Genomic DNA, 27,766 nt, shown 5'->3' with positions numbered 1-27,766 from the left:
GGTGAACGGGGCCGGGGCGGGGCTGCCGCGCCCCTCAGCGCGGAGCTCCGGACGGGCGGATCCGCGCGGGGCGTGTGTGGTGCCGGCGGAGGGCGGGCGGCACGGGACTGGACGGGGCGAGCCCCGCATCACACCGCAGGGGCCCGGCGAGGGCCTCGAGCTGCGGCGCCGCCAAGGGGACCCGGCCGCGGAGGCGAGCGGTGTGCCACAGCCGGGCGGGGGCCGTGGTGCCCGGCCGGGGCCCCGCCGCGCTGCCAGCCGCGGAGTCTTCCAGGGCCCGTGCCCTGCGCGGGCCGGGGCGGGCGACCGGAGCGTTCCCGCGGCGCGTGGGGAACGAACGAGCGGGAGCCGAGCCCGGTGGGGAGGCGACTGGGCCTGTCTTCGACGAGCCCCAGCCCCGTGTTTCGCCTAGTCCTTCACAGACCGTTCCTGCGGGGCGGGTTACTCGTTCGTAGTCCGAAGCGGCAGGTAGCGCCAGGTACCTCTGCTCTTCCGTCTCGCTGAGGTACCCGAGCGGCCTTCGGGGCCCTTTCCGGCCGTGCTGTCCGCGCAACACGGGGCTCCCCCCCCGCTGCCGGTCAGCCGGGCAGCGCCCCCGGCCGAGCGCCACCTGAGCGGGGCCTTCGCGCTGCGACCGCAGCCGTGCCGAGCAGATGAGCTGCGGGAAAAACCGCCCGGGGAAACGCCCACGGGTGGTGGCGGTGTGTGCTGCCCCTGCCTGGCGCCGCTACAGAAGAGGGGGGGTGAGGAGCGGGTGCTGGTCCTGCTGCGTGGGGACGGAGAGCAGCACAGGGAGTAGCCGCCGAGCGAGCCGGGTGCTGCCCGGCCGGGGCTCTGTCCGCGGGAGGGGGGGCAGCTCGGTCACGGGCAGGTAAGGGAAGGGAAGGCCCCAGAGGCTGTTCGCTGGGGCGATGGAAGCGTCCTGGCCGGGGCCCGCAGGCCCGTTGTTCCCCAGCATTGCGGTGCTTCTCTCAATCACCAGTCGAGCCAGCTGTCCCTTCAGGGGCTCGCAGGTGGTATTGAGGGAGCTGTCCGCCATCTGAGCATTTAGAAAATAAAAATTCCTGCAGGGATAATCCTATGGTGAGAGAAAAAAGGGACCCAAAAAGGCTCCAGGGCAACCTATCCTAAAAAGTATGTCCCTGGCTGTGTGTTCCAGTTTGTCATGGGGGGGGGGGGGAACAGAGAGAATATGTGAGCACGGCAGGTGTGTGTGCTGGGGGGGGGGGGGATTAAACGGTGCTGTGCTTTATAAAACATTCCTACTTGAAACAACTGGCTGGAGGACCTGCCCTGGAGCGTTGAGCCCTAGTACTGCGCGCTGGTGCTTAGCAAAGTTCTTAATCTCAGTCTTGCTATATGGGTGTGGCTCGGTGTTCCTGTAGCTCTGGCTGCTTTGGGAACGTGTTACCTGGATGCATGTCTGAAAGGTTTTCCAGTGCTGTCCTCAGTCTGCACCCTCCAAACCTCTTAGAGCAGCTGCTTCCATGCTGCTGAGATTTTTCCAAAGGAATGAGTGGCAGTTGCCCTGGCCCCACACAGCTCACCTGTGGTGGCCTTTGTAATGCGAAGGTGTTTGTGGTTTTATGGTGATATCAGCCTTGGGGGAATTAGATACCTGGTTCAGGAGTGAGAGCAGGAGGAAGTAAATCTGTTGACAGAATCTCACTCTGAAAGTTGCACCAAGAAACTGCTGCAGGATCGCTTGTGTTTGTGTTTAATTTTTTCTCTGTCCCCCCTTGGTTCTGAGTTCTTACATGAAGCTGCACCATTTCTGGGGCATTAGGCAGTCTATGGTGTAGTGTCCCAGACAACTGCTGTTTTCAGTATTGTGAACCTGAGTGCTTAGCTACCATAAGTCAGGTTAAAAAAAAGCAAGCCTTTAAAAATAGTAGTGTGGGTTCTGTCTGTATGTCCTCTGCTGTGAAAGCTTTCACACCTTATATGTTTAAACTTTTTTAAAAATTATTTTTATTTTTTTTTAGCATGGGTAGAAACTTACTTTCAAGAAATAGAATTTCATCCCTTCAGGAAAACTGTGGAAATTGAGAGTCAGACATGTCTTTCTTGTCCATATAAAAGTCTTAGGACCCGTGACAGGGGTCGGACTTAATCTCCTTTGGCCACATAGTTAAGATTAGCATCACACTTGCTGTGTTCAGGATCTGTGCTGTACATTGCCAAGTATTTGATAAGGTGGGACTCCATTCCATGGCATGATATGCAGAAGCTTCAAATGAGTTAATAACTAGAGTTGCTTTGAATGGAGGTGGAAATGACTAAGCATGCCACATTCCTGAAGCATTACTTATTTTGATATGAAATCTGCTTGTTTGGTACTGCCCACATCTTTCAGGCATCAGCTTGACAGTTTTGTTCAGAAACACTTCGGGTTTGTTCTGGAGCTGAACAGAGTGAGAGTAGCTGAGAACTCTGGAAGGGATCCTTGCTGCCATGCTGACTGCTCCCTCATCCCTCCAGGACAGCTTCTCTAGCCTTCTGAAGACCAGAAGCTGTCTTATATTTGGCTACCAATGCAGGAAGCTTAATGGCAAGGAGATCTGTTCTCTTAGGTGGTTTAGAACTGCATAAAAGGTGCAAAAACTTGCTTCAGAACTGCATGGACTTGCCAAATCAGTGATTTGCTTGTTCTCATGCCTGTTGTACAGCAGATTAAGGTAAGGTGGTGTATTAGTGTCTTTGTTTAGCTAATTACCTGCCAGCATGATTATAGTGAGGGGGTTTGCAGGGAACCAGTAGCACCAGCAGCTGGTGGGCTTGACCTTGGCATTTATTCTTGGACAGTGCTGGCACCATTCTCTCCTTGAACATGTGGTTTCAGGAAACTGGATTGTATTAAGACTGTGTGGAAAATGTGTAGCACCCTCTCTGGCTTTCTGAGTTGGAAGAAGAGTAAGGGCTGCCTATCACGTGGTGTGAATGTGCCTTTATTCCTCTACTTTGGATAAAGAGGTGGAAACTATCTTCAGACAGCATGGATCTGAGAGGCACTCTTTTGGGGAGAAATGTGTGATACTTCTGGAGTGTTTTGTTTAGAAATGATTTAATGTCCCTTCATCCATGACTGTTGCTTTCAGTGAGGTAATTCAGTATTTTTGGCTGCATTGAACTGTTTTAAGTATGTTGTAAGGGATGATAAACTTGGCTTTTGTGGAAATACTGAAAAGTACACTGGGGCCACTAAGGGAGTTTGTAAGAAGACATGAAGAAGGAAGCAGTCACTGGAAGTCTGGTTAGTTTGAAAATGATGGTGTTTGTGGTCCCTGATGAACAAGTGCTGGCTGCCTGACTTAGGTGGTCTATGACAATTTTCTGTCCCTAAGCTATGTATTAGACTTTCTCAGGCTGTCTCTGAGGGTTACCTGGAGTTGGTCAGACCTCTCCGATCTCCTCTTTCTTCACCAGACATCAGGTTCTACTTCTTGCCCTGGCTCACTTAATGAGCTTAGATTGAATGCTTTGTTCTTGGTAACAGTCACCTGCTTTGCAAGCCTGTACAGGTGAAGAGCCACATCCTTCTTCTAGGAGGATGGGTTGTTTGGGAAGGCAGAGTTCAGGGTTGTGGCTGGTGGAGCAGACTGAGCAGGCTGTTTGTATGTGCCCAGGGGAGCTGGCAGTGTTGGGGGAAGAAAGCTGCCAGTGCTGTAGGGAAGCAAGGGAGCCTTTGATGCCACGTGTGGGCTTTCTGTCATCAGCATGGAGCTGCATATTCTGTGGCTGGCAGGGGAAGATGAGCTGGCCTTGAAGCACTTAGTCCTGTGAAAAAGCCATTGCTCTCTATTCAAGGGGGGCTGACAGAACTCTTGTTTGGGAACTTTGTCCGTGCGGGAATTTCTGCAATTTTCCTTCCCAGACTGGTTTGCTGCAGCACTATGCTAGGACTGGTGTTCTTCGCTACAGTCTCTCCTGAAGTGCTCGAGTTTGAGTATTGCTGTCCCTAGGTCTGGTGACCTTTTCTTCTCTGAAGACCACTCACTGCTTGCTTTGTGTGGGATGCTGGTTTCTCCTTTCTCAGAATGCCTGAGGATTCTGGTGCTAAGCCTGTTTTTTGTTACGTGTTCCTGGCTGCATCTTCCTGGTGTGCTGGTGTTGGTGGCCTTCGACCAGTGGGGAATGGCTCAGACATATAGCACATTGCAAGGTCCTTTTAAGTCCCTGTCCCTTTGCGAGTTCTGCTTCCAGCGATCCTATGTTTGAAGAACTTGGAGGGAGTAGAGATGCCTGGCCTGAAGCTGTGCTGGCTGAAGGGAAGGTGTTTTGCTCTCTTTCCTAGACTGTCTTTTCCCGTTAGAACTCATGCTTTCTTGCTAGCTTGTGCTTCAGGCCCTCAGGAGCAGCCCTGAGCACTGTTTCTCTAGAGCAGTTGCAATGGCATAGGGAAAGGGAAAATCGCTTTCCTGTCTGCTAATCAGGGCCATGCAGACGGGTTGAGGAAGGATGGGTCTGCTCTGGCTCAGGATGTATTGGAAACGATACAGGAGGTGGCAGCTGCCCCGGCTGCCAGGGAGCAGCAGGGGAGCAGCCGGCCTGTGTGGGAAGAGGGTCTGCCAGCGGGGTGGTGGCACTGCAGTACTCTGGGCAAGGGAGTGGGGAGAGCGGGGCTGTAGGTGTGGTTTGCTGTTTCTTATCTTGCTGCTTGTTTTATGTTTTTCAGGGAGACTTCTTAGTGTCGAGGTAATGTTATTGAGTAGAGGAAGATAGCAGCCTTGCTGCTTGACTTTCCTTTCCCTAGTCCTGGCCAGACGCCCTGAGCTTTGCTGAGTGCTTTTTCCTAGTACAAATGGAGAATACTAAATAGACCTATAGGGCTGGAACTTCTGCAGTTGGGTAACTGCCTGGAGAAATGGGTGAACAAAACATAATAGAGCCTATGAGCTGCTGTCTTCTGTCCAAGATTAATTTTTAATCATGCTGATGTATCTGAAAATACTGTGTATGCCTTGTGAACTGCAGGTAGAGCTGTACAGCTCTGGGGATAGGGACTCTACATATGACATGTCTGTACTGAGGTCAACACAACTGTCCTAATCTTCCTATATGAAGCAGTAGCCATCCTGCCACTGCTGACTCTGGAGAAGTAAACGTGGTTCCCTATTATTGGCACGGAGCTGCAGCAGGGGAGGGTCTGGATGGGTGTTAGGAAAAGGTTCTTCACCAAGAGGGTGGTTGGGCACTGGAACAGGCCCCCAGGGCAGTGGTCACGGCACGGAGCCTGCCAGAGTTCAAGAAGCATTTGGACAGTGCTCTCAGACACATGGTTTTTGGGTGGTCCTGTGTGGAGCCAGGAGTTGGACTTGATGCTTGTGGGTGCCTTCCAACTCAAGATATTCTGTGATTCAGTGATCTATAGAGCTGGCACGGTGTCTTGCATCTTGCTGTGTTGAGTGCACTGTTGGAGACATGCTGCTGCAGTGGTTGGCTGGGTGCTGCCTGAGGTACTTTGAGCAGTGCAGAGCATGAAGAGAAACAGCACTCCTGTCTGGCCTGCATTGGTACATGCAAGCTGAACAGGGGCTAGCTGGGAGTTAGGCTGCAGACAGGACATGATGCTGTGTTCTTGTGTCACCAAATAATTTCCTTGAGTTTGGACCCTGGGGATTCCCAGCTGTGTTTTGTTCCTGTTGCAATGTTCTGTTTGATTTTTAATCCACTGAGACCTCTAGTTCCTTTTGTTAGCCCTCCCAGATGTGTGCTACAGAAACAGGCTTTGTGGGGTGTGTGCTATGAAAGTCAGTCTTGAACATGTGTTTTGGGGAGGAATGCTTTTCAGCAATTGGCCAGAGTGCAGCTGAGAGCTTCTGGTGATGTGTATGATTGGAGTGTAGCTGATGGTGGTTTTATTCTTTTTGTCCTCAGGTTGTTCTAACAGGCAGTCCCTGCAAGTCTGATACCCAGGGGTTCTTGAAGACCACTGGGTGCTTTGGAGTCTCATGCCAGCTTGATACATGCAGGTCACAGGTGAACCTGAGCAAGGCTGGAGATGGGGTGTTTGTAAGCACGTCAGCACTTACCATGCACCCAACAGGGACTGCTGATGGTAGCTTCTCCCGCTCTGCTGTGCAGACCCTCTCCCGGAGCCACTGCCGCAACATCAAACAGAAGATCTCCCAGTGGGAAGGGAGGACACGAGGGTGCTCCAGCAAGGAGAAAGGGCACCTGAAGGACTTTGGAGTAAAATATGATCCAGGCTGTGATGTTCTATCCAAAGTGACGCCAGAACATACAGAGAAGGGCAGAAAGGCTGGGTCTAAAGATCCAAAGAACTTGGGCTTGGACTTCAGGGAAAATGCAGGGAGCTGCTTGCAGACTGATGACCATGGTGACCTCAAGTCCTGTGCATGCAGCCTAGCTTCCCAAGCCAAGGAGAATGGAGGGTGGCAAGCAGGCTTCCTGGACCCGGGGAAGGCACTGCCCCCAGGCAACTTCTATGCATCGCAAGGGCTATGGAGGAGAGCAGATGCCTTTCTGCCTGGCAAAGCCCCACCAGTTCCCTTGGACCTGGAGAGGAAGCAAGGGAGCTGTGGCTCCACAGAAAGAGAACTTAGAGCTGAAGAAGTGGACTCATTCTTTAGAGCAGAGAGGAGCATGAAAGACATTTATTCAGTGGCTGTGGGACACGAAGAGGAGCAAGCTGCTGTGCCGCCACCTAAGCCCCGTAGGACTTTCCGCTATCTTGCAGAAAAGAGTGCAAGTGGCTGCAGCAATGCTGTTGCTACCAAGGAAGCTTCACTGCAAAAGAAGCATGGAGGAGACTCAGTGTCATCTTCCAACAGTCTTGAGAAGAGAATAGCCAGCAGGAGTATCAGAGGAAGAACCCAGAGGTACATTGATTCATCTCTCCTGTATGAAACACGTTTTCTTAAATCAGTTTCTAAATGGGTGTGGTGGTTTTACTCAGGTGGGCAGCCGAGTTCTACCACGGCTGCTCTCGCACTCCCCCTCCTCAAAGAGGAAGGGGAAGAAAATACGACACAAAGATCTCAAGGTTTGCGATAAGAATGATTTAATTAAAGGGAAAAGGGAGAGGGGAAAAAAAGATTTTTTTTTTTTTTTTAAAAAAAAGCAAAGGCTATGCAGAAGCACAGAGAGAGGGAAAAATAAAAGGCAGTTACTCTCTACTTCCCATCAATGAGCAATGTTTGGCCATGTCCTGGGAAGCAGGACCTCAATATGCGTAATGGTTGTTGGACAGATGCTTCCACTATGAGAGTCCCCCCCACTCCTTTCCCTTTCCCACCTTTTATTTCTGAGTCCAGAATGGAGCATCGATGTTCTTGATGTCCCCAAGGAGGATCAGTCTGAATAGACTGGAGACTACAACTCATGGGTACATGCATTTGTCTTTAGAAGATGTTATGCTGGTTTTCCTCTAGGAAATCCTTTGAGTTTGAGGACATCCAGGGCTTCCGCAACTGGATGGCAGCCACCAGCTCCCACAAACTTCGAGAAGAGTCAAGTGACACTGCAGGATCCAGGCTCATCTACACACAGTCGGAAGACAATATCTACGAGGACATTATCTGTATGTGCCTATGCTCCTGGGGGATACACTCACCTTATTTGGGGGTAGCTGTGCAGCCGAGGAGGGAGGAATGAAGAGGAGAATGCATTGAGGACCTGTCTAGCTCTGTGACTTTTATCATCTTCCCCATCTGGGTTCCTTGTTGATGTTAATAGCTATTCACAGACAGATAGCTATGCAGAATAACTGTCTGTATCTGGTTTCAGATGTCATGGAAGGTTGCTAGAAATGGCCTGTGTTAAACAGATTTATTTATTAGCTACTCACATCCCCTGCTTGAGTCCTGCATAGAGATCTGTGTGAACACTGGCAAAATTAGCTTCTTTGCAACAGAGCTACTTTCTCTGTGGTGTTGGAAGTGTTCCATTTTGTTGAGTCTATGTGCAGCTTGCCAAGTTTATGGTAATGGGTTAGATGGATCTTTGTGTGTTAGAAACCTAATCCATCTCAAAACAGGTCTCTCTTCAAACCCTGTTCAAACCTGGCAGACAACTGCACAGACTTGTCCTAATCATTTCCCTTGCAAGAAATCAGAACTTTGTCTTCTTCCATAAATCCTCTGTCCCAGGTCCTACAAAAGAGAACCCCTATGACGATACCAGAGTGTTGCCTTTAACCCTGTGGAAGATCCCATCTGTCTGGAAGTTACCACCCTCCCGAAGCACTAGTAGGGCTGCCAAGGTAGGGTGAGGGGATTAAACTGTCACATGTTTAGAGAGCCATCCTCACAAAGGCCCCATTTTGTGCTCCTCCCCTGCTCTAATTCCCCAGTGATATGTCATTGTTTTTCATATATGTTTATTGTTGTTTCTAATGTAAATGGTAACGGACAGTCATGGCAGTGGCAATTGATAAAGCTGTTAAGGAGCAAAAGAATAGGAACAAGAGAGTGTTGATGATATATTTGAGTGTACAGGATGGGGGTGGGAGGGAGAGCTTGGTAGAGCAGGACATTGCAGGAAATTTGTAATTTGTAATCTCTTATTTGATTCTGAACTTGGACCAAAGCTTAATCCTATGCTTAACCATCTCCTTTGATATTATTTTCTAGCTTCCCCCAAAACCTTCCTTCCTCAGTCGCAAGACTCTTGAGCTGCAGCCCTCCCTAACAAATTTGCAAGGAAAAATGGTGAAGGATACAACATTGCCTGTCACATTTACTGAGTGTAAGCTGTTTCGAGCAGCAGAGGCTGCTAGCAGGAGAAAGAACTTGCCCTGGGTAAGATTTAAACTTGAAACATTGCTTCTTGCATTGCATTTGAAATTCTTGCTGCTTTGTCTAGCACCTCTACATGCTTTGTAAGTGGTCGTGGAGCTGTGTGTCAGTCAGGTAAATGTTGATTAGCACTGCTGTATGTGTGGACAAATGACCTTGAACCATTTCCTCTCCAAGTAGTAGGGCAGATACTGGATGATCAAAAAAACAGAGGTTCTAGCTAGGCCGGTGGTAGTTTTGTTGCCAATAATCTGCAAATGGGATAATGGGTCAACTGGAGATCAGTGCTGTATGTGAATGTCAGCTGTTCCTAGTGCTTTGTCATTTAAGCCTTGTTCCCACTGCTTCCATGAAGTGTGATGATGCTGGTTTTGTGCTGAATGCGGTGCAGGAATGCAGGAAAACTCTGAGCTAAAGGGCCAGCTCTGTACAATTCTGTTTGAGTGTGCTTTACTCCCCGTGACTTTGCAGACTGGCCCCCAGTGTTCTCCCTGCAGGAACTGAGTTATTAGGCAGCTGACAGTGTGGTGCTGCTGTAGGGAGATGGCTGGGCACTTGGTTATCTGTTATATTGGCTTGTAGTTCTTGACTTTCCACTGGGAACATACTTTTGTAGCCGTTTCATATTCTAAAGGTGAAGAGCAGCTTATTAGGGATAAGCCCATTTCACAAAGCTTTCCAACAGTTCTCCCCTCTACTGATTCTGCTGTTCCCTTCTGCCTGTGTGCCAAAGATGGATATGCTTCTGAGGTCAGAGGGAGAAAGGCCTGTAATCCATTTTTGCACTAGAGGATTAGGATTGGTTGTAATTCTCATTTGATATGCTGGTAATCTTTCTAGATTCTGGTATTAGTTACCAGCTTGTAGAACGTGCTATAGAAGGACAGCTGCAGCTACTGCTGTATGCTGTATGTGTGGCACTTGGTGCACAGGACTCAAATTCCAGTTGTGGTAGTGACAACAACTTACTTTTGTCATGGGAAAATTATTTAACTTGTGCAGATCATTATTTCTTGAGCATATACACCCAATTTTCACAATTTGCACGAGACTGTGAGGTAGAGTTGGACAGCTGCAAAATACTTGTCAAATGTCAAGTGTTTTAGAATAACAAGGAACATTGGCATGTGTTTTGTAAACAAACTGTAGGCTTGGAAATTCAGGAAGGAGTTGGCAATGGCAAGATTATAAAAATGCTGTGATGAACATTATCTTTCTTCTGGAGGGGGAAAATATAACATTCACTAAAGCAAACCTACTTCAAAAATCTGGTAACAATTTACATGCAGGAAGCATACTTTGCTGTCAGGAAATTGAACCAAGATTGCTCAAGAGATTGAGAAAAGGCTTGGAGTCTAAAAAGAACTTCTATTGCTTAAGAAATGCATAGGTGCCTCAAATGCACCCAGTATCTTTCTCCAGTGTACAAAAATCAGAACAGAAATTTAAAACCTTTCCCCCTCTACCACCCAGTGTAATTTAGAGAAGGCAGATTTTGGAAGAGAAGCATTGCCTCCTGCTGTGTGCTATTTTCTTCCTTTCAGCCTCATGTCTGTCTAGTGCAGAACACTGGGCGAAATAGATCTGAAAGGAAGAGCCTAAGTATAGTTTGCTGAACTGGGGATAAAGGCTAGAGCTGAAAAACAGGTTCCTTGCTGAGTATCTTCCTTTTTTATGCAGTATTTGTGGTGACAAATGACTATACCACACCCTGCTATGTTCAGTGGGAGCATTTAATGAATACTTCACTTGAGACAAGAATGAACTTGACTTGCTGTCTACATTTTAAGTAAATCCTTCACAGTGAAGTGATAGCAGTCTTTGCACGTACGCAGATGACACAAAGCTGGGAGGAGTGGCTGACAGGCCAGAAGGCTGTGCTGCTATTCAGCAAGACCCGGACCGGCTGGAGAGATGGACAGGAAGAAACCAAATGTAGTTTAATAAGAGCAAGTGTAGAGTCCTGCACCTGGGAAGGAACAACCGCACGTATCAGTACAGGCTGGGGGACGACCTGCTGGAGAGGAGCTCTGTGGAGAAGGACGTGGCAGTCCTGGTGGACAACAGGTTGACCATGAGCCAGCAGTGTGCCCTGGTGGCCAAGAGGGCCAATGGGATCCTGGCATGCATTAAAAGAAGCGTGGCCAGCAGGTCAAGGGAGGTGATCCTCCCCCTCTACTCTGCCCTCGTCAGGTCTCACCTGGAGTACTGTGTCCAGTTCTGGGCTCCCCGGTACAAAAGACAGGGATCTCCTGGAAAGAGTCCAGCGGAGGGCCACAAAGATGATACGGGGCCTGGAGCATCTTCCCTATGAAGAAAGGCTGAGAGACCTGGCTCTGTTCAGCCTGGAGAAGAGAAGACTGAGAGGGGATCTCAGCAATGTGTATAAATACCTGAGGTGTGGGAGACAGAAGGATGTAGCTAACCTCTTCTCAGTGGTTTGTGGGGATAGGACAAGGGAAAATGGCTGCAAGATACAGCACAGGAAGTTCTGCACCGATATGTGAAAGAACTTCTTCACGGTGAGAGTGACGGAGCACTGGAACAGGCTGCCTAGGGAGGTTGTGGAGTCTCCTTCTCTGGAGATATTCAAGGCTCGTCTGGACGCCTACCTGGGCAGCCTGCTCTGAGGAACCTGCTTTGGTAGGGGGGTTGGACCCGATGATCTTTCGAGGTCCCTTCCAACCCCTACAATTCTGTGATTCTGTGATTTGACATGCAGAATCGATGAGCCAAATGCAGCACTGCATAACTATCAGGTGAGGATAGGAGTCCAGAGGAGCCCATGTTACAGAAAACTTTATGACATTGGTTTTAAGGTCTTTGTGACTAGTGAAATGAGGGTTAGTAGCACTGACCTGGAGTGACAAATGCTGACACTTCCTCAGTTTCTGTAGCTTAGTCTCTTTTGGAGTGTGTTGTTTCCCCAAACTTTTCTTCCAGTGGACTAGGTCTGTGGCATAGGCCCATTGTTCAGTCCTACTGTCTTTGTTCACCTGTGCAAAATGGAATTACATAATCCATTCATTTTAGTAACCTACCCTAACATTCAACTACAACAGCAAATAAACAAAACAAACAAACATTAAAAAAAAGCTACATGGGGAGAGCTTTGCTTTTCCCTGGGCTTTCTCTGGTTTTGGAAAGAACAGGGGTGCTTGAGAGCACGTGAAGTTCAGAGTCCTTCATGGTGGAGGTGTTTTAAGATACATTTGCAAGTACCTCTGCAAAAGAAAACTGAGGTCTGATGCCAGACAGTTTGCCACTTCTAATGTCTAAAGAAGCTAGTAAGCAAAATGTGATAAGTTCCAGACTGTATGTACAATGTGTCAGCTTTGAGTTGCTCTAATAGTAATCTCTCTCTTGCAGCAGAAACTGTGTTTGTTCATTATCCAGTAAGTTGTGCTAAAAGTACTCTAGCAAATTATCTCTGAGCCAGGGTTCCTGGCTGGACTTCAGCAACCTTTCCTAAGTATTGTGGTGCTACATGATAGCTGTTGGTCTTCAGTCCTGTTGGCACCTGGACCCTTTTCTGGACCCCAATATTAACCTCTGCTTCTTCTTTGGATTTCAGTTGGTACTAAAAATACAGGAGATCTTTGATTCTAAGCGTGGAAAGAAGAGGGTGAAGTTGCTCAATCCTGCTGGGAGATTGACTCCAACAAAAGGTATGGGAGGTCTCTTTGCTACACACTTGTTGAGTGGCACAATTCCTGTAGGTCCTGGGGTACTCTTAGCAGGCCAGGCATCACCACCTCCTGCAGCTCGTGCTGGACTGACTCAACAGTGCTGAACCCTTTGTCTTGCAACTGAAATTCTTGGACTTTCAGCACCATTAGGACTGGGAACACTTTACTAACATAAGTTTAACACTTGAGTGGAAGATTTTCCTGTAGTCTGTGCCTGAAGAGCTAGAGTAGTGGTTAAAAGTACTTAAAAGAAACGGGGAAAAAAAGTCCCTGCAAAACTGCTTGGCCCAAGAACTGTCTCCGAGTGCTCCAAGAACTCTCTCTGAGTGCTCCATTCCCTTTTGTGCCTCTAAAATGGTATTATTGTTGTCTTCTTAATTACTAGCAGTGGTATGATTTTTATTTATCATATGTTCTGTTCAGCAACTCTGGTAACTTTTATAGCAGCATGAAATCACCACTTGGTTTCTGTTCTTTGCCTGTGTTTGGCTGATCTACATACGGCTTACTGGAAACAGTGACTTCAATCAACTCCCTGAAATTTACTGTTTTAACACATTTGCAAGTAGCAGTTGCTCTTAGCTGATGCCTTGAGCAGACCTGAGTGATGTTGATCTGATGAGTCTAAAGTTTTCTCTCTTTCCCAGGTTAGGGTGTTGCCCATCTTCCTTCTCCATGGCTAATAAGCAAAAACTATTTGTGTTTCAGGTGAAACCAGTGGGAATGAAAGTGATATGGAAAATCAGCCAAAAAGTGAGTGAATCACAGGGGCTGGTCCTGTCCCCATAGCTCTACACATTTGGCTAAGCTTCTAATGGGAGAGGCATACTGACTTATTGTGGCTTCTGCCAAGAAAGAGAAAGGACACATCTGAGAGGTAGTGTGGCCAAGGCTGGGAGCTGTTGTAGTGACAAGTCAACTTCTATTTCTGCCACTTCTCCCGAGCCTTTCAGGTTTAATGTCATGAAACTACTAATGGCTGGCAGTAGATTTATTTTGGGGGGGGTTGGTGGAATCACACTTATTAAAATATCTCTTGCAGTACATTGTCTACAGATCACCATTATTGGTAACGCTTGAGTTGATTTTCCCACTATTTCCTTCCCTTGGCTCTATTTTATATTTAAAACGTTGTGAAATACGCTTTTCTGTGGGAAGAAATGACTTGGTTGTTTGTCTGGTTCCTTAGTCCCCAGTTTGATCATAGGCCTAAACTGCAGACTTGAAATAACTACTTGGTCTTAACTGGTATGTGAAGGACCAAAGAGGTTTTAATATCTATTGCCTGTAAGGTCTGAATGTGAAATGGTAATGGTTTGCCAGCAGCCATGATAAGCGACTTTGTCACATCTAGTGAAAAGGGCCAGTTTAATTGTTTTGGGTGTTTCATTTACTTAGCAGAAAGCATTCAAAAGGCTTTAATGTGGAGCTGATAATGAAGTTCCACCTTATATTAAGGAGAGTAATAGAGAGTGAAAACTGTTTGCAGAAATACAGTGTCAGTCACTATCTGATATAAGAATTGTTTTAAGTGTCGATAATGTGTCATGTCAGGGTGCCTGGGCTACAGGAATTTCTTGTGTCAGAGTATTACCTGTGCATGTGAGTCTGTCAAGACATCCCAGCCTGGAAGTTTCCTGGCCTGGAAACTTGGTCTGTCTCTCTTAAATGACTGTGCTGCTTTATGGGCTAACTGCCTGAAGCTTAGCAACCACTGAATTGATGGTGCTGAGCTTTACACAGCCTTTCCTTGATGTTGCTACAGTGTGATGATCTGAGATGTGTAGACAAAATAAATAAATAAATAAATAAAGACAGGACAGACAGAGAATGTTAGTTATCAGGAAAAAGAGATTTGCAGAGTTGCTGCAATGCCATTGCCCCTGTAGCTGGAACAGCTGTGCACTTAACAAGTTAACACAGGAGTCCAAGGCCCATAGCGTGTAGCAGTTCTGTGACGTTAGGCAAATGCACCCATTTCTTTTCCTGTTTCTAAAGGTGATGGCGATTCCTCTTCTGTGAACAGTAGGTGTCTGGTGGTAATGGTCACAGAATTGTTTTGGATTTGTTCCCTTCAGGTCGACACAGGGGCCTACTACTGGTGCAATCAGCCTCCAAGAGGAACCCACGCTACCAGACACTGGAGAGAGATTTGATAGAGTTTCAGGAGCAGCAGCTGTTTGAGCTGTTTGTAGTGGTGTCACTGCACAAGAAGGCATCTGAAATAAAATACACACCACAAATCATACAGCAGTTTCCCAACAAGGTAAGAGCCGTGTGGAAACCTCTTGAAACACACTCAGCAGTTGCTTATTTCTTCTCCCAGTGTGTGTCCATTCCTAAACTCTATACCAGTGAAGCTGGCCAACTGGTTAGGAGTTTGGGATATGAAGCACCTTGCTTTGTTACAAATGTATTGTTTATTGTTGGACAATCATTTGAGTATCTTTCTCGATTCTCTATCAATGGGGAATCAAGTAATATTTTGGAGCTCAGGAAGATTGTTCAGAGGGGATTTGGTGCTTACGGAAACACATTGGCCTTTATTCTGGTATGGATACCACTATTGTGGCAGATTGCTTTGTTTCCTTGTCTGTAGGACCTTGATGTGCCTTATATCTCTCTAACAAACTTTGACAACTAATACAGATGCAACTGCTTCTTGAATGTTTAAGTATGTAAAGATCAGATTTTAGGCACTATACTATGATTAGTTACAGTATAGTGGGTAGGACTGTCTGGAATTTGGGGCATATGGCAAATCTATTTGAAGAGCTCAGAGTTGAGAGAATATAAAACACAAGAGAGCTGGAAGACTGTTGAGAGGTCTTTCTAAACTGAAAACAATTGCCTCTGAGACAGTTAATGAAAATAAATCTGTTCTGGTTAGCCAGTGCGCTTTTACCTGCATACTTAATTCCCATTGGGTGTTACAGGTTTGTCTTTTGTTGGAACTAGGAAGGTTCATATTGTTTTTGTCTGGAAATACCATAAAGCCATACTATATTGTGCTACACTGCCAAGGCAGCCTGCAGGAGAGAAAAGGGAGTGCTGTGTTTTGTTCCCGAAGTTGGCATGACCTCATCCAGGTAGTTCCAATTAAACTATTGTGAACTAGAACTTTTGAAACAAACTTTCCTTCTGTCTGTTCAGCCCAAATGGGAGACAAAATCAGCATGTGTGATTCTGAATTGTGACTCAGTGTACACATTAGTGTGAAGCAAAGAGGATGGTATGTTGATGTTTTCTTCTGTGGTTCCAGATGGAACTGAATGTTCAGTTGTCAGAATCTAGGCTTGTATCTGCTGGCCTTCCACTGAAAACAGATCAGAACTAGTAGATCTAGCTGTGCTATCAGGAGTAATCCAGTGATTATTAAGAAAACTGAATGTTATCCAAACTTTGTTCGTGTTGTGTTGTCCAACAGCATAAGTGTTTTGTATGCAAATAACTTGAGTGTCAGATGTGAAAATGTTTTACATTCACAAAATTAATAAGGGGCCGTGGCCAGAAAGAGAGTGCACAGTCTTAATTGATGGGTAAAACTGAATGCCCATAAACATCTGCCGGAAGTGTGAACTTTAGGGTGTTAAAAGGAAGAAAGGAATGCAACCAGATTTGGCTTTTCCCTGGTGCAACCTCTCAGACTATTCAATACTTCTGGGAAGGGCAGTACATTGTTCTTTCCCTGTTGTCCTAGCAGACAATCAGACCCAACTGTACTATGTGGCTGTTTAATGGCTTTTATATATTCACTGAAAATAATAATAATAAAAATTAGGGTTTATGTATCTGCTGCTCAAATTTTGGTAGGTGACTTCATCGGGACAGTTTATTGTGTTGGGATTTTGCAGGATGTATTGCACCATAATTATGCAGAAGTGATTATGGGGGTATTTTGACTTACAGATATGTCTCTTTTCTAAAAATAGTATTAATTCCAAGTAATCTGCTTGTCACCTGCTTCTTTGGGCTGCATGCCCAAGGACAGCAAAGCATTTATACAGCTATTACTCTGAAAATGCTGTACTGCTTTCCTAACCACTTGTTCACACTGTCTCAGCTTGGGACACTGCAGTAAGCTGGATGTGCTGACTGAAAATACAGTCTCCAAAATCAGCTTTATGCAATAAACTTTCCTATTCTCAAGGATGTTTCATGCTTAATTTTGATCTCTTTTATTTGAAAACTTTCCTTTTATCCTTTCTGTGCAGTTTTAAGCATGGGGAGTTGTCCTGTATTTTGGGAGGGATTTGACCTGAGCCCACACGTTAACTTGAACACGAGATTCATGTACTCTGTTTTCAGAATTGAATTATGAGTGCTCTGCATGTCAGAATCTGAACACATTTCTGCACCTGGTAGTGTCTTGTCTTCAGATCGAGGAACAGAACTGAGGCAAGCTGCCTAACAACACGATAGTCTTTTGGGAGCTCAGATCTAGCTTCGTTCTTCTGTAACCTTAGTTGTGGCTCTAAATCTTACTCAGTTCTTACCACATCCAGCTGGATAATTTATAAAAGTCCAATTAGCAGTTAAGTTGCAAGAGGGAACTAGGTATCTGTTATAGTCAGGATGTGTTCTCCTATACTTGTGAATTAGCTATCTGATGGTTCAGCATTTGGAAGTGTCAGGAAGATACTGTCCCCCATTGTTTAAAATGCTGCAGCTGTGTACCGCACTTCAGTTACTTTAAATGTTACCCCTCCAGCCTGAACATCCCTTCAGACAGTCAAAGGATACTGAAGAGAGGCTAAAGGTCATTCCCAAATTCTGCTTTCCAGATCCTAGAGACTGGTTTCCTGCATCACAACTTACAAGGTAAAGACTTGTTGCATACTGATGTCTGAAGTGGACAATACTGAAAGCTCAGATATTTGCAAGCGCCCAGGACCAGAGGAACTGCAGACAAAGCCAGCTAAAATGGGAAAGGCTGAATCCCAAAGCCCAGTGAAGGGGAAAAGTGAGATACAGAGGTGGACTCAGAAGTGCTGTCTGCCTGAGCATCATCTTTTTATTATAAGAAGGAAGTTTGTAATAACCTGTTTAAGGCCCTGCCCTGGGGTTAGCAGGTGCTTCTGTTGCCATTTGGCAGAATGGAGAAGCAGCTGGGAAGGAAGAGAGCTGTAGCTTTATGAGTCCACGGTCTGCAGGTGCTTGTACAGCTGAAGAGAGGCTGATGTAGCTTGGTTACCCACAGCAGGGGGGTCATTGGCATGACTGGAAGGAGGGATGGCATATGGTTTGTGTGGTGCACATATGACTTTGTCAGTCTTTTGTCTGAACTGCATAGTCAATTTAACCCTGACTGTTCTTCGTTTCTCCAGTGAAACGTTTTCTTTCGTGTTGACGGGTGAGGATGGCAGCCGCTGGTTTGGGTACTGCAAGAAGCTCCTGGTAAGCATTTGTGTATTGGATGTAGTGTAAAGAATGCACTGATAAATGCACAGTCAAATGCAGAATGTGAATTGGCAGTAATTTCCCGTGTGGGTTATGTGGCTTCTGTGCTGCTGAGGTTACTAGTCATTTAATTGCATAAGGGATGGAGAATGATGATGCCCAGTAATACAGTGAAGTGGATTCTGGGTGCAAAAGCTCCTGGAACTGGTAATTGCCAAGGAATCCCGAGTCAGAATTGTAGAGGGAATTATAGCAGAAATAATACTGTGAATCAAATAGATTGTAGGTGCTGGGTTCTTTATTGTATCCATGTTCTCAGCATAACCATTCCTATTGCCTTTCAGCCAGAAGGGAAAGGGAAGCGCCTTCCTGAGGTATACTGCATTGTCAGCCGCCTAGGTTGCTTCAACCTCTTCTCCAAGGTGAGATGGGGAGGTCCTGCTACTTCATGTCAGACATGAGTCTCTGACAACCTGCAAGCACCAAGAAGTAACTGGATGCTTCTGTCCAGTCTAGAATTGTTTAGCAATTGTAGTAAATCCCAGCAGTGTGGTACTTCATTACCATTTTTGTACTTTGACAGGGCAAATAAAATCATACTGGGGCTGGGACTTGTCAGCTGATACAATGACGACTACTCCTTCAGCAAATCATTGTCATGAAGTGGTTTCTAACACCTGATATTAATGATGGTGACCCCTTCATCCTCTTCTTCCATGACTTGGAAATGGAAAATCAGTTTGGAGGTGGGGGAGGGTGGGGGAGAAAGCTCAGCTTGTTTTTCGTAGCACAAAAAGGAGGTAAACCCTAGAGAAAGCTCTTGCAAGTAATGAGCAGCTATTGCAGAAGCATACAGGGGCAAGTTGATGATGAAAACTGATTTATAATAATTGGAGCACTGGGTTTCTAGAACAGTGTTTCAGGAAAAAAAAATGGAGAGGAAGATGGACTTACTTCCTCTTCTAACAAGTAAGAATTTGATTACCACATATAAAGCATTTTCTTGTAGTAGCAGGAGTCTGGTTTGAGATTGGAGGTATCTATTACTATTTGATTGTTCAGACATTTGAGAGGAGCTTACACGTGAATCATACGCAAGGGGGAAAGAGGGCTGTTAGTGTGTTGGACCATTCAGGTGTAGCTATGGAATGGCATACTCTTAACATAGGCCTGTATCTCCTCTGGTTCACCAGCAGGCATTGAAACAGTCTGATTTATTTTCTTGCAGATTTTAGATGAAGTGGAGAAGAGGCGGGAGATGTCCCCAGCTCTAGTACACCCATTTATGCGTAGTGTAATGGAGGCACCTTTCCCTGCTCCTGGGTGCACTATTACTGTGAAGAGCTTCCTGCCAGGAGCAGGCAATGAGGTAACTTAATTCAGAACTGGCTTTCCTGTGTTTGGTGTCTCAGGGCCATAGTGGCGTTTTGCAAGTTGCACTGTAGAGTGACGCTATCTGTAAATCTTCAGTCTGATGATAATTTCCTAAAATCTGACTGGAGCTTGTCAGAGAAACTACCTTCCTGTTGAACCACACTGCAATAGAAGTGATTCACTGCTTTGTTTTAAAGGTAAAACTGGTTGAGAGTCCCTTATAATACTCTGACCTAGCTGTTGAGGTGACATGGGTTCAACCTGTGAGAATCCATCACTTCTACTTTCTGGGCCCCCCTCATGCATTCTAACTCTGTGCCTTGGCTGTCACATCCAGCACTCTGCATCTCTGCTGTTCTCCCAGGTTATGGAACTCTGCCGTCCATCAGATTCTCGACTTGAACACGTTGATTTTGAATGCCTGTTTAAATGCCTAAGTGTCTCTCACATGATACGGGTCTTTGCCTCTCTCCTGCTGGAAAGGAGGGTGATCTTTGTTGCTGACAATTTAAGGTAAAATAATGAGTCTGAGTAACTAGTTCTTCCTGAGGGATACCGCTTTTTCTTCTGTTTGGGTCTGTTTCATGTGCAAGCTTGTCAAACTTACTGTAAATAATTTCAAAGCTTTTTTTGTAGGCTCTCCACAATGTGTTTGCTTAAAATTCGGAGAATGCTGTTTTCCCACAAGGAAATAAGGGAATTTACCTCTTAAGTCTGGGTTGATGCTTTTCATAGCTCCCCATGACTGATTTCAAAAGTGGATGCATGGGGTTTCTGCTGATGCATAAACAATATATCTAAATTACATGTTTTTCTGAGCATTTCTAACCTATGTCTGTAGCTGAGCACAGAAAGACACATTGACAATCCACTCTGTGCTTCTCTTACTTTTTTTAGCACCCTGTCTAAATGTGGTCATGCTGCAGTTGCAATGCTTTATCCCTTCACTTGGCAACACACGTACATACCAGTCCTACCAACTTCTATGATTGATATTGTGTGCTCTCCGACCCCATTCTTAATTGGCATTCTCTCCTGCTCGCTACCACAGCTTCAGGACCTGCCTGTAGAAGAGGTGAGAACTGGTTGAAATGCAGTGGAGGGACAATTTTGGTGGTATTAGGCTGACCTCTCTGGAGGAATCTCTGTGGATTCTGTCTTAATATATAAGTCTTAAACCTTTCTGAGACAGTTTGTGACTCGTAAGATACATACCAGGGTGTTCCATTGCTATTAAATATAAAAAATATTGACTGTTCTTATAGGCAGGCTGGAGTTACGCAAAACTTGTGGTTTGTGTGTGACATCCCCTACCACTGGGGACAAAAAAAAAAAAAGGCAGCATAGTTAAAAGTTAGTTAATGTGTTTTGTACATCTTTTCCCAGGTTCTGATTGTTGATCTTTGCGCTGACAGGTTTTTGCAAGAGGTGAGTGAAATAACAGCACTAATCATTAATGGTTATATGTCAAAGAAAGGCACCAACGAAAGGAGATGTTAGCAAGAAATCAACAAAAGCTGGTTTTCATATTTAGAGACTCCAGTGGTTGAATAAATATCTTGCATTCCTTTTTGATCACTAGAGAAGGAAACAAGCTTACAACATCTGTTGTAAGTTTGAGGTTGCATGAGATGCAGAGAGATCACTGAAGCCAAAGGTGTTGCTTACCTAAGCTGGATTTAGAAACAGATACTTAGTTGGTTCATTAAGTGAAGAGGACCACCAGGATTCTTTTCTGCTTTCTGTCTGTCTTTCTGTGGACTTGTTCTTTACAGGGCTTTCTCCTCTCTCGTCTAGTTGGGGTATTTGTTTTCTTTGTTTTCCAGGAGGGATAGTCTGAGACAAATTATTACAGTTCACTTGCGATTCCCTGCTGGCCCCAAACTTTACCTAATGTGCTGGAGGTGCCTTCTACATCACCAGACAAGTCACTATAAACTTACTGGAGTATTACTAGTTCAGGAGGATATTTGCATCTCCTTTCCCTTGCCTTACTGTTCTGTTTTGCGTTGCAGCCTGCAAATGGAGAAAGGTATTAAAGGATCGTTTTCTCACTAGAATGTTGAGACTTGTCATATTTTTCAACAGACTTTTGTTGTTCTATCACTGTTTGTTTTATTGCTGGTCTAATAAGCCTGACTCTGTGTAGAGGATATGGTATACATTGTTCTGTATTGGTCATTTATGTATTGATTCTAATAGTACATAGTCAGAAGGCACCGAGCAAATGTTTTTCATGTCTCTTACAACAAGACAAATGTATTGTCTCCACCGAGATATATCATATCATATATATCATATCATAGGGTAACTTCCCTCTAATTGTTTTGGGCATGTTATGAGTATTTCCTATCAGTTCATGAAGAGAGGTTTCTGTTGAACAGATATAACAGAAAAGCTTTTGTGGCCACTCTTCTGTTTAGGTATCAGATGAAGATGAGATCTTGCCTCATAAACTGCAGGCTGCACTTGTACAAATTTTGGAGGAACGAAATGAAATCTTGTCACATGAGCAGAGCTGCGTACAAGGTAGGTTTATGGAAAAATGTTTACACGTCTTCAATTCTCCTCAGCTTCCACGTTGTTGCCATAAATGTGTGCAAATGGAAATAAGCATTAGGAATCCCATTTGATAAAGCTATTTTCCTGTGACCTTACTGAGAATATCTTTCTTTTGTATGTGTTAGAAAGAAATCTGCTGTCCTAATTGTTCCTTTTTTTGTATGATCAGTATATTTAAAGCTCTGGTTTTGCTTAGGCCAAGTGCATCAGTTCCCATGCAAAGTTTTCTGTAATTTTCCGAAGTGGCAGAGAGCAAGTTTAAGAAAAACTTGGAGCAGGTTTCTGTACTTCAGAGGATAACGTGACTTTATTTTCAAAGTTGATCTTCCTTATGCATAATGCTTCAAATAAATTAATGGGAGAATTTTAAAAAGCATTTCATTGCTTTGGAGAATGGCATTGGCAAATTGTGATTCCATGATCCTCAGGAGAAACTGTTTTCCAATGGATTTGTGTTTTGTGATTTGTTTCAGTCTGTAAAATAATTAGACTGTTATGAGTTTACTGCTTATTAGATACTAGATACTTAACAGGGGAAAAGAAGCTATGAATACTTTCATTCTATTGATAAAGCTTCAAAATGGAACCTGTGCCAGCAGGCAGTTGACATGGGAGAGAAATCTTAATATTTGAGCCACGGGCTACTTTGATTTTGAACACTCATATGAAATTTCATAGTCTGAGACAGCCAGCCTAAAAAGCAACTGCTGCCCTTCTTTTAAAGAGGAGTGTCCAAAGTGGTGAATGCAGAGTGGAATTTCTCCTCTGTTGTCCTCTTTTGTCCTTCTCACAGGTGACATGCCTCTTAACTCCTTGGTCTCTGAAGCTTTTGTGCAGTTCTTTGTGGAGATTGTTGGTCACTACTCCCTACACATGAATGTCACAGAAAAAGGGGAACGGGTGTTTCAGAGGGAACTGTTCCGTAAATCCCATATGTCACGCAATGTGCGTCATTTCCTGCACTTCTTCATGGAAACACAGATGTTTGCAGGGTTCATACAGGATCGAGAACTAAGTAAGAATGTGGTCAAAGGTGAGGTTTGATTTTAATTTCTAGTTTTACGAGCTCACTTTCAAAGTATAATGTCATGTAACAGGACGAGGCCTTGGGCAACCTAGTCTGTTGGGTGGCATTCACCCCTGCCTGTGGCAGGGGGGTTGGAATTTGATGATCTTTAAGGTCCATTCCAACCCAAGCTATTCTATGAGTCTGTAACTTTAACTCTTAAAAAAAAAAAAAGGTCTTTTGTCCTGGCAGGTTATCCTATTGGCCAGTTGGACCAGATAATCTTGGAGGTCTTTTCCAACCTTAATGATTATGATTCTAATAGCTCCATGCCCTTCTAATTACTCAGAGTTCATCTTACTAAGCAAAGAATTTTTGCCTGCCTCTCTTATGTGGTCTTGATCCTGTAACTTACACTACATGCATGATTTCCTATTTGTAATGTTGTCATTGATGATATGAGATGCCACATGCTGAGAGATGGAATACCTTGTCTAGCTGCATGTTCTTTTTCCTCTTCAGGCCTTTTTGAGGTCCGTGCCTTAGAGTATTTGGAGACTGTTACGGAGGCTGAACCAACTGGAATGAACAAAATCCTTCGCAGTCTTGGTAAAGACATAGCTTTGTTTTTTTTGTTGTTATTTTAAATAAATGTAGCTATTGAACAAATCACAGGATGTTAGGGATTGGAAGGGACTAGATGAAAGATCATCTAGTCCAATCCCCCTGCCAGAACGGGAACACCTAGATCAGGTCACGCAGGAATGCGTCCAGGCGGGTTTTGAAAGTCTCCAGAAAGGGAGGCTCCACAGCCCCCTGGGCAGCCTGTTCCATGTTCTGTCACCCTCAATAACTCCAGGCAAGAAAGCTGGACACATTGTTTACCTTCTCTACTTGTGTTCCTCCTGTCTTTAATTTGCCTCTGTAGGGATGACAGAACACTGTTGTAAGATTTTTATTTTTAAGCTTTGGCAGCTCTAGATAAGGTTTGCGGACATCCTCTAACCTCTGGGATGCCTGAACGTACTTCCTAGCTTTGGTCTTCGCTTAAAGTATACTGAGGGGGCAGGCATGTTCCTGCCATCAAAGGCAGCCAAGCGTGAATTTCTGCCTTAAGCAGCTCCTTAGCCGGATGACCCCTGAAGTGCCTCCAAATCGTAACTTTTTTTTTTCCTTTCCCCTCTGCAGGAAGTAAAATGAAGTTTCTCCAGAAGAAATGAACTCGCACTGCTGCGGGACAGCAGAGTGGTGGCAGCCCCGGTGACGTCCCCAGCCCCGCGGCGCGGAGCCGGACTCCTCGGGTTCCCCCCTGGAGGGACCGAGGCTGCCGGGGCCCCGCGCTAATACCAGGCCGTGCCGCAACCTGCCGTGTCCGTGCCTCTCTGGGGCGGGGCGGGCGTCGTCCTGCGGCGGCGGCAGAGGAGGGGGGAGGCGGGAGGGGAGCGGTGGCGGCGGGGCGGGCTTGCGCGCAGGCGCTGCGGGGTGGAGGCGCGGAGTTGGCGCAGGCGCGGGGCGGGGCCGGGCGGGCGATGGCGGGGCCGGGGTTGGTGGCGGGCGACGTGGTGGTGGACGCGCTGCCCTACTTCGACCAGGGCTACGAGGCGCCGGGCGTCCGCGAGGCGGTGAGTGCGGTCCGGGGCTGGGGCGGTGGGCGGCGGGCGGTGGGCGGTGTTCCTGCCTGACGCCCTGCGTGAGCTAGGCCGCGGCGCTGGTGGAGGAGGAGACGCGGCGGTACCGGCCGACCAAGAACTACCTCAGCTACTTGCCGGCGCAGGACTACAGCGCCTTCGAGGTGAGCGGCCCCGGCCCCGGCCCGCCGCGCCCCCTCCCCGCGCCCCCTCACCGCCGCTCTCTCCGCAGACCGAGATCATGAGGAACGAGTTCGAGCGCCTGGCGGCCCGGCAGCCCCTGGAGCTGCTCAGCATGAAGAGGTGAGGGGCGGGGAGGGGGACTGGAGGCGGCCGGGCGGCCGGGCCTGAGCGGCTGGGCGCTCTGTTCCAGGTACGAGCTGCCGGCCCCGTCCTCCGGCCAGAAGAACGACATCACGGCGTGGCAGGAGTGCGTGAACAATTCTATGGCGCAGCTGGAGCACCAGGCCGTCCGCATCGAGAACCTGGAGTTAATGTCTCAGCACGGCTGTAATGCTTGGAAGGTGTACAATGAGTAAGGCACTCATCCGGCCTGCTGAGCCTGGATGAAGCTCTGGCTTTAATTTGTCGTGTTTTTCTGCTGAGAATAGTGCAAACTAACAGTAAAAAACATGAAAATAAAAAGTGATTGACTTTAGTCAGGATGTAGTTTTATGATATTGTCTGATGGCAAGTGTTGAAAGTAGTGATTATTGAAGGTGTATATCTTAAAACTACACGTGTTATGATTTGAATGTTTTCGTATAGTTATTCCCTTCAGGAGTGAAGAGCACAGACTGTTGAGACCAAGTCTTATGCTTGCCTTTAGTGGCATGTTGCCTGTTTAAAGAGTCAAATGGCAGGTTGGGTAAACGGGGCTGATCTAGCAGTTATGTGTTTTGCTAATGCTTTGCTTGCATTCTGCTATCAGGCATCTGGTTCATATGATAGAACAAGCCCAGAAGGAGCTTCAGAAGTTGAGGTGAGTCATTGGTTTTCGTAGTGTCATACTGAGGTTGGAAATGTTGGAAGGAATGTGGAACAAAATCCCCCTGCCTCCCCCCCTCCCCCCGTGTACTTGTGTATAAGCTGCTACAATGGTAAAGGGAAAAAAGATCCCTCCCCTTCCCCAGACTAGTACATTTATAATACCTGTTGCACTCAAACTAGGTTTGGTTTGATTTGTTTCTGTCTGAACATCTGCTTTGAAGAAAAGGATTTCTGGTAGGATCCTCTTTGAAATGCAGTTGTGTTTTCTTTTCACTGCTGATACACTTTTATTTAATGCACAGTTGTCTCAGTCAAGGCATGCTGGCTGATGTTGGGTTAGTCCTGTTGTTTTTAAAGTGAATGCTTTAACAAGTTTACAGAGGTGAAATAGTCAAAGATGGTGGTTGTATATTGAAGTGATGTACCTTCATAGCTTTGTCTAGACAGGATGCTGTGGACTTAGTAGGTAAAGCTTTTCAGCTTTCAGATTTATGTAAACTACCATCATTTTCAACCTGAAGATAGAGCTGTATACTAGGACACAGGTAGAAGGTGAGATTGCGTCTCCAAGTCTTATTTTTTATTGACGTTTGGGTTATCTGTGATTAGTGTCCTAGAATCAGCCTGGGAGAGCATGGAAGAAGAGCTCAAGTTGGGAAGTTAAAGGAGCACCATGGTGTTGCATAAAGAGGCTAACAGTAAAAGTAACTTGGTCTCTAAGTAGTTCCAAGTATTCTGTGCTTCTCAGTCGATTCACTGAACGACTAAATTTTGTTAATGGTTAGCAGATCTGCTTTTCTGACTTCTTTCAGAACAAAACTGATTTCCTGTTTTGTGCATTGTTCTAGTAGTGGTAGACCTGAATGTTTGAAGTTTTGGTTGTAGTGGGATGTTTTTTTGTGTGTATTTTTTGTTTCATTGTTTTTTAACTTATATCAGGGTTCTGGATGCTAGTACTGTACGGTGGTTAGGATGTTGGCTATGCAAGTGCTTTCTGATAGTACTTTTAGAGCAGTATATTTCAAGCAGCAGATATTACAAATTTTAAAGAAATTAGGAAAAAAAAAATATTTTTTCTTCCAGGAAAAACATTCAAGATCTGAACTGGCAACGAAAGAACATGCAGCTCACAGCTGGGGCTAAGCTACGAGAAATGGAATCTACGTGAGTATCTAGATTTTTTTCTGTTAAATCTTCCATGGATTATATCTTCTGTGTGGAATTTCTTCATGCAGAAAATCAGTAATCTTTCAGTTCTATCGTGTGAATAGTGTTGCTTTGCACAGTGTTTTAAAAGGTGCCTAAATCAGTTACTGATTACAGTTACTGTGGCTGGGTGAAACAGATGTGTGACAGATGCAAGGAGGACATATTGGCTGCTTGAAATTGTGTAAAAAGTTTTTCTTAAATTTTTCCACATCTAAATACGGAAGATCTGATTTTGAGCCTTTTTCTTATAGTCTAGTAAATGAAATACTTCATGCTAAGGCTTAATAGGGTTAAAATCCCACATTTTGTCACTGTGTTTGTTCAAATGGCCATTGATGTCAGCTGAGGTTTCTCACCTGCTGAGAAAAATGCTGTTTTACTTGGTGTCTTTGTGCTTCTTTCAGAGCACTTACTGTCCTGTCCTGTTCCTTTGATTTTCAAACAGGACTGTTAAACTCCACATAACACTTAAAGCCTTTTTTCTCATTTCTGTTCCCTTTCAGGTGGGTGTCTCTTGTCAGTAAAAACTATGAGATTGAACGAACAATTGTGCAGCTGGAAAATGAAATAGCACAAATCAAACAGCAGCAGGGGGAAGCAAACAAGGAGAACATCCAGCAGGACTTCTGAGGGAGTCCACTCCGGGAGCCACTTCCTCTTTCTGTATTTCCATTTTTGCCTCTAATAAACGTTGTTCTGCCGGCTGCGTGCCTCCGCTCTGTGGCGGGTCCTGAAACCGGCCCCCGGGGGATCGAGAAGCAGCCCTTGAGCCGCGGAGCCTCGCGCCGGCACCGCACGGCGGGGAAGGGCGCTGGTGCCGGGGCATCGCTGGCCTCCGGGCGGCCCCGCCCCGCCGCCGATTGGCTGGGCGCCCGCCGCCGCGGGCCAATGGCGGCTAGCTCCGCGGCGCGATGACAGGTGCGCGCCCCGCCCCGGCTGGCTGCGCGTCACGGCTCGTCTTCCCCCCGCGGAGCCGTCTCGGCCGCGCCTGCGCGAGCCGCGGCCCCGCCTCCCAGCTGGGGAGCGCGCACGGCGCGTGGTGACGCTGCGCGTGCGCGGAGCGGGGAGCTGGGTTCAAAGGAGGAAACATGGCGGAAAACAAAGGAGGCGGCGGCGGCGGCGACGGGGCTGCCGAGGCCGGGCCGGGCG

The 27,766-nt window shown here is 46.2% G+C and overlaps 2 protein-coding genes across 8 annotated transcripts; both read left to right on the top strand.

Annotated features, from left to right (window-relative positions):
- Nucleotides 1-34: 34 nt before the first annotated feature.
- DENND2C (DENN domain containing 2C) lies at nt 35-24,163 on the top strand. Of its 6 annotated transcripts, none has more exons than XM_035346833.1 (20): nt 35-59; nt 5,878-6,842; nt 7,395-7,543; nt 8,112-8,224; nt 8,595-8,762; nt 12,334-12,427; nt 13,157-13,201; nt 14,527-14,714; nt 17,160-17,269; nt 17,776-17,845; nt 18,193-18,270; nt 19,077-19,217; nt 19,587-19,735; nt 20,120-20,297; nt 20,609-20,650; nt 21,646-21,751; nt 22,578-22,817; nt 23,313-23,399; nt 23,979-24,041; nt 24,079-24,163. In XM_035346833.1, exons 2-19 carry the CDS (start codon nt 6,034-6,036, stop codon nt 24,008-24,010), a joined length of 2,799 nt encoding a protein of 932 aa, XP_035202724.1. In that variant the 5' UTR covers nt 35-59; nt 5,878-6,033; the 3' UTR covers nt 24,011-24,041; nt 24,079-24,163. The 6 variants fall into 6 exon arrangements, with proteins under 6 accessions (XP_035202724.1, XP_035202720.1, XP_035202721.1 ...); XM_035346829.1 differs by lacking the exon at nt 35-59 and adding an exon at nt 1,029-1,083; XM_035346830.1 differs by lacking the exon at nt 35-59 and adding an exon at nt 1,118-1,158.
- An 85-nt stretch (nt 24,164-24,248) lies between these two features.
- BCAS2 (BCAS2 pre-mRNA processing factor) lies at nt 24,249-27,321 on the top strand. Of its 2 annotated transcripts, XM_035347332.1 has the most exons (7): nt 24,249-24,412; nt 24,490-24,582; nt 24,651-24,721; nt 24,792-24,953; nt 25,350-25,400; nt 26,492-26,572; nt 27,121-27,321. In XM_035347332.1, exons 1-7 carry the CDS (start codon nt 24,320-24,322, stop codon nt 27,245-27,247), a joined length of 678 nt encoding a protein of 225 aa, XP_035203223.1. In that variant the 5' UTR covers nt 24,249-24,319; the 3' UTR covers nt 27,248-27,321. The 2 variants fall into 2 exon arrangements, with proteins under 2 accessions (XP_035203223.1, XP_035203224.1); XM_035347333.1 differs by lacking the exon at nt 24,490-24,582 and having other exon boundaries at nt 24,268-24,412.
- The last annotated feature ends 445 nt before the right edge of the window (nt 27,322-27,766 follow it).

Source organism: Oxyura jamaicensis, chromosome 26, assembly GCF_011077185.1.
Source record: "Oxyura jamaicensis isolate SHBP4307 breed ruddy duck chromosome 26, BPBGC_Ojam_1.0, whole genome shotgun sequence".
NCBI lineage: Eukaryota > Metazoa > Chordata > Aves > Anseriformes > Anatidae > Oxyura > Oxyura jamaicensis.
The sequence above is the reverse complement of the archived record's forward strand: the minus strand, read 5'-3'. Positions and strand labels throughout refer to the sequence as shown.

Bases quoted from the DNA above. Each gene is read 5' to 3' on its own strand.
- BCAS2 (XM_035347332.1), top strand. From the start codon at position 24,320: ATGGCGGGGCCGGGGTTGGTGGCGGGCGACGTGGTGGTGGACGCGCTG. The intron at 24,413-24,489 runs GTGAGTGCGGTC...TGCGTGAGCTAG, and splicing joins CGCCGGGCGTCCGCGAGGCG to GCCGCGGCGCTGGTGGAGGA. The intron at 24,722-24,791 runs GTGAGGGGCGGG...GCTCTGTTCCAG, and splicing joins GAGCTGCTCAGCATGAAGAG to GTACGAGCTGCCGGCCCCGT.
- DENND2C (XM_035346828.1), top strand. From the start codon at position 2,655: ATGCCTGTTGTACAGCAGATTAAG. The intron at 8,225-8,594 runs GTAGGGTGAGGG...ATTATTTTCTAG, and splicing joins GCACTAGTAGGGCTGCCAAG to CTTCCCCCAAAACCTTCCTT. The intron at 17,270-17,775 runs GTAAAGACTTGT...TCGTTTCTCCAG, and splicing joins CCTGCATCACAACTTACAAG to TGAAACGTTTTCTTTCGTGT.